Source organism: Chrysochloris asiatica, unplaced genomic scaffold (genome assembly GCF_000296735.1).
Source record: "Chrysochloris asiatica unplaced genomic scaffold, ChrAsi1.0 scaffold00146, whole genome shotgun sequence".
NCBI lineage: Eukaryota > Metazoa > Chordata > Mammalia > Afrosoricida > Chrysochloridae > Chrysochloris > Chrysochloris asiatica.
In genome coordinates, this window is record NW_006408664.1 from 3,696,319 (window position 1) to 3,704,936 (window position 8,618).

Below are 8,618 nucleotides of genomic sequence, written 5' to 3' on the forward strand. Positions count from 1 at the left end.
CTGATTTTATATCATTCAGTGTCCCCTGTTATGTTTGAACAACTGCTTCTTGGTCTACGTACAGGTTCCTCGTGAGCATAATCAAATGTTCTGGAATACTCAGTTTTTGCAGTGTTATCCATAGCTTGTCATGATTCACACAGTCCAAAGCCTTTGCACAGATAAACACCATTCTGGTATTCTCTGCTTTCAGCCAAGATTCATAGGACATCAGCAATAATATCCATCATTCCATGCCCTTCTCTGAATTTGGCTTAACCTCTGAAGTTCCCTGTCAATGTATTGTTGCAGACATTTAAAAATTATTTTAGCAAAATTTTACATTTATGTGATGTACATGATATTGTCCAATGAGTTCCACATTCCACTGGGTCACCTCTCTTTGGAATCCAATATTTATTAAATCTAATAAATAATATCAAGATAAGTGGAGAAAAGATAGAAGTTATCAAAGACTTCATTTTGCTCGGATCAACCATCAACACTCATGGAAACAACAGTCATGAAGTCAAACAAGGTCAAATCTCCTGCCCAAGACCTTTTTAAAGTGTTCAAGAGCAAAGATGTAAGTTTGAAGACTAAGGTGTACCTGACCCAAATGATGGTATTTTCAATAGCTTCATATAAATGTGAAAGCTGAACAATGAATGAGGAAGGCCATATAAGAATTGATGCATATTAGTTATGGTATTGGAGAAGAATATTAAATGTACATGGACTTTCAGAAGAACAAACAAATCTGTGTTGGAAGGAGTACAGCCAAAATGTTCTCTATAAGCCAAGAGACCAGACTTCATCTCTCATACTTCTGACATATTATCAGGAGGGACCAGAGATCCTGGAGAAGGACATCATGCTTGGTAAAGTGGAGGGTTGAAGAAAAAGAGGAAGACCCCCAATGAGATGGATTGGCACAGTGGCAGCAGCAATGGCTCAAGCATAGCAATGATTGTGAGATTGGTGCAGGACAGGGAAGTGTTTCAATCTGTTGTACAAAAGGTGGTTATGGTTAGTACTGACTCTACAGCACCTAACAACAACAACAATAAATCCATTATCCCAAGAGCAGTGCCTGGCACGTATGTAAGCGGTTAAATAAATATTAGTTGAATTAATTAATGAGTAGGCAAGTAAAGAATAGCACTGTCAGATCCATTTTGGGCCCTTTCAATAATACTATTCAAAATTTGCAAATTTATTTTTACAGCTCTGAGTACAAGTAAGATACCACCTATGGCATCTGTGCTGTGCCCCATCAACTTTAGATAAGGAAATGCTGTACAAAGGTAACTGAAAAAGTATTGCTACTAAGGTTCCATTTTATACATGCATTGGTTTATTCCAAACAAAGTGCTTTTAAACATGTCTCTGTGATCAGTGCATGGTTACAGACAAGTTCTCTTAGTAATGATATACTTGTCTTAGACTCATTAGGGTTCCCTCAAAAAAGGGTCCAATCAAAGTTGTGATTTTCAACGGAATGTGCTGGCCCAGTTCAATTCAAAGAGGTCAGCCAGCTCAGAAGGCTATGTCAACAGTTTTTTGGGATTCCTAAGGGTCAATAATCTTGACAGATTTTTTTCAAAGGACACAGGATAATCATGGAGACTCATTATTAGAAAGTTTTAAGAAAATTGAAAACTGCATTGGTGAGAAAAAGGCCAGGAACGTGTGCTGAGAATTCACCTGCTCATTCTTCAAGGGTAGTGTGTGCTGTGCTAAGAGAATTTCACTGGGCAACCTTATTCCATCCACTCTACAGTCCTAATTTTACCCCTTCAGACTTTTTGTTCTCCAAATTCAAAGAACATTAAAAATGAACATTATTTGAGTCCCTTGAGGATGCCAAAACTGTTGTTTTGATGTGGTGTGAACTGAAGACCACAGAATTCTTTAGGGAATGGTTAGACAGACGGAAACACTGCTTTCAAAAGTGTATAAACCTAGATGGAAGATAATGTCAAGAAACAATAGCTTCACATTTTAATAGTTTGATAAATGTTTCTATGATTTTGTAGCAATACTTTTTTGATTTACCCTCATAGCTTCAATTACTTAACTAAGTGAAGGCTTTTTTCTTTCAGATTGTTCCAATTTGTATATTCATCAGTGCGGCCTGTAACTTATTTTCACTATTCTCTGTGAATTCCATTAGTTTCTGTTTTCAGATGTGAATTCCTTTCAAATAATTTATAAAGGCCTTAATCTGACCTTGTCTCTTCCGGGACTTAAGAACTATTCTACAACAAAATGTAACTTTTTAATTAACTATATTTTAAATGTCACAAATTCTTAGAATATCAACCCTGCTTACTTGAGAATATGGAATAAGGGTTTCAAACTGTTCATGAAGTTCTAACAGTTGAATTAGTTCTGCGTTTTTTTTAGCTTGTTCTCTAATCAAATCAATGTATTTTTCAGGATTTTCTGAAAATGAGTATGCAGCATCTCTGGTATTGAAAGTGTAATACTTTTCCTTGTATTTCAAAATTCCAATTGCTGGATTTCCTGAAAATTAAGAAAAAGAACTGAATCAGGAAAGAAACATTGATTCTGCGTTTGCAATACACTCAGCACCATTCCTATACACTTCATTTTTAATACAGTTCATGTTCTTATTTTGCTAAAATGCTATAATTATTTTAAATATATACTTTATGAATTACATTTTATATGAAATTTATTCTTAATTGGTTATACATTTATTTCTATTTTTAAATGTTATTTTCAAATGTGTTTTAAGAGAATTTTTTCAAATCTTTTTAGACTACTATTGTTGTTATGTGCTGTTGAGTCAGTTCCAACTCAACAATCTGTGTAGAGTTTGCAAGGAGCAGCTGGTGAGTTTGAACCAGCGACCTTGTGGTTCAAACAGACTTTATGGTCCAGTGTTTATCCTACACTGCCACACCAGGACTCCTATAAGATTGTTTTAACATAATTGTAAGAAAAATTAAAAAATAGAACTTTTTTCCCCAAATGCAAACTGACATGCTAAAAAATATTTCCCACTGTAAATACATACTACATAAACCACAAATTATTAAATCTGCTCCATATAGTTTATGAGAATTATATAGAAAGCAGCAATACTGTCTTGTTCATTTATTCTTACATTTAGTCAACAAACAGATTTTGACCCACTATTTGTTTTGCACTGTCAGCTGTTCAGTTCACCAACTGCTCCTCAGAAACCCTATACAGGGTCATTATGAGTGACAACTGACTCAACAGCCCTTAACAATAACAATAACGTGTCAGGCACTATTCTAGTCATATATAGTATGTATATATCCATACAGAAGGAAATAAACCTTACACTTCAGTGAAAACAACAAAAACATTATACATCAGAAAGCAATCAGTGCTATGGGGGGGAAAAGCAGGTTAAACCCACAGTAAAACCTAGGAGGGTGAGATTACTATTTTAAATAGGGTGGTTAGGATGGGGTGAATCAATGAAAGAAAATGGTATGTAGCTATTTGTGAGGTTGTTTTTTAAATACAGGAAATAACAAATGCAAAGGCTCTGAGATGAGAGTAGGCATTGGATGATCAAAACCAGCAAGAAGGCCAGTGTGGATAGAGTGGAGAGAATACAGGAAAGTGTGGGAGGCAAGGAGGTCAGTGTAATTATCTGAACAGGACCCTAACTGGCAAGCCACAGTGCCACCTTGAGATTTGAGCCATGTGGTTTGCAGTCCCAAATGGAAAGAGAGAAATCCTACAGAATTCCTCTAAGATAATGCAGATTGCTGCTGGCCAGAAAACAATGGCCCCATTGGCAGGTGGTCATGACTAGCTTATTATGTCGGAAACCTCCAGGCCCACAAGTCCTTTCATTTTTCTATTTGTCCCTCTTTCTTAGAGTATTAGTTTATGGAAGATAGAAGAGACCTAACAGACTCCCTGGCTGATCCTTCCCATTTTCCTGATGAGGAAACTGAGGTCCAGGGAAAGCATGAAACATCCTGATGGTACTCAGTTCACTAATGGTATGACTGGGACTAGAAACTAGCCCTTGCTGAATCCTAGCCTGTTGTTTTTTCCACATGATGCTATCTGTGTTGCTCACCCCAACCCATGTTTCTGCATGTTTCTCTCACATGATTCCCTTACCTTTTTCATTGTGTGTACAAATAAGACAAAGAGAGAAAGAAACCATCTAGACTCAATTGCTTTTTCTTTCACATGGTTGCTTTCTCCCTATTTTGATGACACTAACTTGGCCTCAGAATACCATTATCTCAGTATCCCAGTGCATACCTTTGCTACTCTGTTATATATAAAAAACTAAAGCCACAAAAAGTTAGTCATATGATCTGTATAGACAACCCCAATAATTTTTATATTAAAAAAGTAATACCCAATTGAAACATGACAAAAGAAAAAGAAACAAAGGAATAAGGGAAGAAGCTTAATGGTGCAATAAACAATTTTGTTCATGATTCCATTTTAAACCTAGCAGGCTTCTTGCTAATTCTAATTCACACTGCACTTCTGGGAGAATTTTTCTTCTCCCTTTAACTTGATAAAACATATGCCATTTCTTTAGAGGGATCTGATTTATAGAGAAATTCTAATCCATGTGAATAGGATAGATAAAGTAACAAAGAATATTTTTATAAACACATGAGCCAAGTTAGAGTCCTGTGAAATGATTACTTGGTAAGATTACATATTTAGTAAGATTCCCTAACATTTCTTGAAACCTGCATTGGACTTATGAATCATCCCTCTTCCATCACTCCAGCACCTGTCTCTTAGATTGTGATGTCTTGTTACGTCAGTCTCCCAAATTACTCTGTGAGCACCTCAAAGACAAAGACTTTGTCAAGATCTTTGTAGCTATTCTTCTAGTTTACCATCTGAATTCATACAGCTTTAAGAAGCAAATAAATGAGGAACAATGACAGCACTTCATATAGAAATATTGGAGGAGGAATGCAATATCATTTCCAAATACAAACCTGGAAGGAGAAGACCATCTGCTGTAGCAAATGTGTAGCCACAAAATCCCCGATATTGAATTATTAATTTATCGAAATTTGCTGTTGTTTCTGGGAAAAGCCATTCTAGTTTTCTGAAATCTGTCAAATAAACTCTATCTTCTATAAAAGAAATAAGACAAGAAAAACTTTTTTCAATAAGAGGGTTAAATTTCCATATAAAGCAGTAGTAGCTCATTATAAACATTAACTTTTTATTGCTTTGTACTTTTTCTACTTAAGAAAAAAAATCTGACATTCATAAAACCATATTTATGGGAGACAAACACAAGCAAAGAAGTATTAGTGACTTCAGTGATTGTCCAAGATCACAAAACTTTCTGGAGCAATCAAGGCCAAAGTTTGCTTTGTAATGAGCAGAAAGGTAAGGGTTTTTAGGGGAGGCAAGCTGTGCTGCTGAGAGAAAAACTGACTAAGGCTCTTCAGGAAGGGTATGAGACACTTCCTGCTGCTACAGAGTAAATGAGGTGAGTGGCAGAGATAAGACGGGCTGCTATTTGAACAAGACAGAAATAGATCAACATTATTCAAGACAGTGTAGCTTTAATATGATGCTACTTGCAGTCACGTTGGTTCCCACACATAGTAACTCTGTATAGTGTTTCTGAGGCTGTAAATCCTTACTGGAGCAGAGACCCTCATCCTTTTCCCATTGAGTGGCTGATGAATTCAAATTGTAGACCTTGTGTTCAGCAGCCCAATGTATAACCCACTAAGCAACCAGGTGGAAAGTATTTTGGAATGGTGCTTATATATAGCTTTTTGAAAGCATTGAGAATGAGTTAAAGACTTGGTTTTTTTAAGTTAATTTTGGTAACAAGGTACACAGTTTTTGTATACCTTGTATTTAGATTTTTAAAAATTCTTCCAATGATGGTTATTGTTAAATGCCCTCAAGTTGGTTTCAACTCATAGTGACCCTATGTAGGGTCTCTGAGGAGCAGATGGTGAGTATGAACCACCACCTTCCAGTTCAAATTGATGTGTGGTGTAGTGCTTATCCTACAGCACCACTCCAGGACTTCAAGTGTTAGTAAGTTTAGCTATTTACAATTGATAAACAAATTGACTAAATTTTTTCCACAGTGAAAATACGTATTTATAAAACATTGCTACTCCAAGGTTCTTAACTTTCACAATCCCATCTCAATTTCTGTGCCTGACTCTATATGCAAGTAGAAGACTCCACAACTGACCCTGTGGTGACAACTAGAAGTAAATTAATAATTTGGAGAACATACATTTATACTTTTTTATGCCCCAAAGCCTCAAACATCAATGAGCTGTGACTGGTGTAAATTAAATGATTTAAAAGAGCATTTGGTCTATGAATTCACTGGAACAGTAATAATAAAAAGTATTCAAGTGAATAGAAAGTTCTGATGTATGGCGGGAAAATGACACTTCTAAATCTAAAAAGTCACAAATGGGCTGTCTTGTCAAAACCCAATTTTTAATAGCCAATATTATAGTTACATTGACTTTTCAGTTTCATTTATATTGAAAAGGCAATTTTAAAAACCATATAATACATGTATTTCTATAAACAAATTTATACAAATTTCTTTTTATAAATGTATAAATCGTAAGAATAAATACAAATTCCATTTATATCTGTGCTGGAATGCTGTTAGGAAATGCCATTAGAAAAACTGAGAGTAAAAAGAAGCTTTTGAATCTGTTTTATTTTTAGCTTTTATGTATTCTAATAATTGAAGAAAATAAATCACTGCTACACTTTTATTTTCCATTTTTGCAAAAAAAAAAAAAAATTTGTAAAAAAACCGAGAAATTATCTTTAATTTTGCTTTCTGAAAACACTTTATTTTTAGGAAATAACCCAAGTCCCAACCTGTACTTTGGTATTTCTCAGGAGTTTTAAGTTGTATTTCTAAGACAGAATCAACCAAAACAAGGAAAGTTATTGATAAAAGCAACCTTTCCATAAGAATCGATGTTGCTCTTAAAGGGCCTAAAATTAGCTCAATTACTTTTAAATGGCAAAGACTTATTGATTTATATATTTGTAAATCCTCAGTCTGGATCTGAGATAGTTACATGCCATAAAGCCCTTCAAAAAAATGGAGATTTTTTTTTTTTTTTGCAACAAATGAGTGAATTCTGACTCACAGCAATCCTATAGGACACAGCAGAACTGCCCATACAGTATGGTGGTGGTGGTGGCCGTGTGCCGTGGAGTCGGTTCCGACTCATAGCGACCCAGTACAGGGTTTCCAAGGCTGCAAATCTTTACTGGACCAGAAATCCTCATTTTTCTCCTGCGGAACAGCTGGTAGTTTCCAACTGCTGACCTTGAGGTTCGCAGCCTGATTCCGTAACCACTACACTACCATAGGGTTTGTTGTTGTTATTGAGTGCCGTCGAGTCGGTGCCAACCTATAGCGAACCTGTACAGGGTTTCCGAGGCTGTAAATCTTTACAGGCGCAGAAAGCCTCATCTTTCTCTTGCACAGCAGCTGGTAGTTTTAAACTGATGATCTTAAGGTTCACAGCCCGATTCGTAACTACTCCGCTACGTTTACAAGGCTGTAAATCTTTATAGAAGTAGTCTGCCACATCTTTCTCTACATAAAGTGTCTGGTGAGTGGAACTGCTGGCCTATCAGTCAGCAGGATTCTACACAAAGTGTCTGGCCTATCAGTCAGCAGGTGGGTGCTTTAACCACTGAGCTCTGGGACTCCACAACATATATGACAAAGGATTCATATATTTTTCTACTACAAATCAATATCAGACTCAGTAGGGATGTGTAGAAATTATCTAAGCACAGAAAATTATTGTTAACAAACCTGTTAACAATAGATAACATTAGCAATAGGTATTGCTAGCCGATTCAATTTACACATTTGCTATTTTCTACATTTGCTATAATGAACATTATGATATTAAATATTTTATTAGAAAAATATAAATTTTAAAACAGAAGAGTGAATTTATCTCACAGATAATTTTTAAAAGATGAAGAAATAACAGATAATTTCTATTACCCATGTGTTCTTTTATTCTACACACATCTGTTTTCACAGTCACTCCATCAAGAAGCTCTTGTATTACTTTCTCAGGAAAGAGTAGTTCGTGAGCTCCCAGAAAAGGCTCAAGGTGAGTAATTAAATTACTGAGGACACTAAGCAAAACTGTTTCATCCTGAAAGCCAGTCCACAGGTTGGAAAGTGCAATGAAAATGGGCTGAGGAGAGAAAAAATGGTTCAACAGTTTAGTAAAATTATAAATCATTGTACTCTTGGCAATAAATACAAAATTTTTTGTTGTCGTTGTCAGGTGCCATCGAGTCGGAACTGACTCATAATGACCCCTTGCACAGCAGAACGAAACAATGTCTGACACTGGGCCAACCTCACTACCGCTGCCACACTTGACGCCATCAATGATGCCACCTGGCCAATCCATCTCGTTGGGGGTCTTCCTCTTTTTCTCTGCCCTTCTATCTTACCCAGCATGATATCCTTCTCCAGTGACTGTTCCCTGCTGACAACATGTCCAAAGTATGAGAGGCGAAGCTTAGCCATCCTGGCCTCCAAGGAGCACTCCAGCTGCACTTCTTCCAAAAACAGATCTATTGGTTCTTTT

General features: G+C 36.1%; 1 protein-coding gene across 1 annotated transcript in view; it reads right to left on the bottom strand.

Moving 5' to 3' along the window:
• Positions 1–8,618, bottom strand: part of LOC102827563 (chromosome unknown open reading frame, human C6orf165) — a 47,687-nt gene that overhangs the window by 17,450 nt on the left and 21,619 nt on the right. The window contains exons 8-10 of the mRNA XM_006870632.1: positions 8,018–8,216; positions 4,971–5,111; positions 2,315–2,508 (exon numbers count right to left, since the gene is read on the bottom strand). Coding sequence (XP_006870694.1) covers positions 2,315–2,508; positions 4,971–5,111; positions 8,018–8,216 — 534 coding nt within the window. The remainder of the gene's footprint in view (positions 1–2,314; positions 2,509–4,970; positions 5,112–8,017; positions 8,217–8,618) is intronic.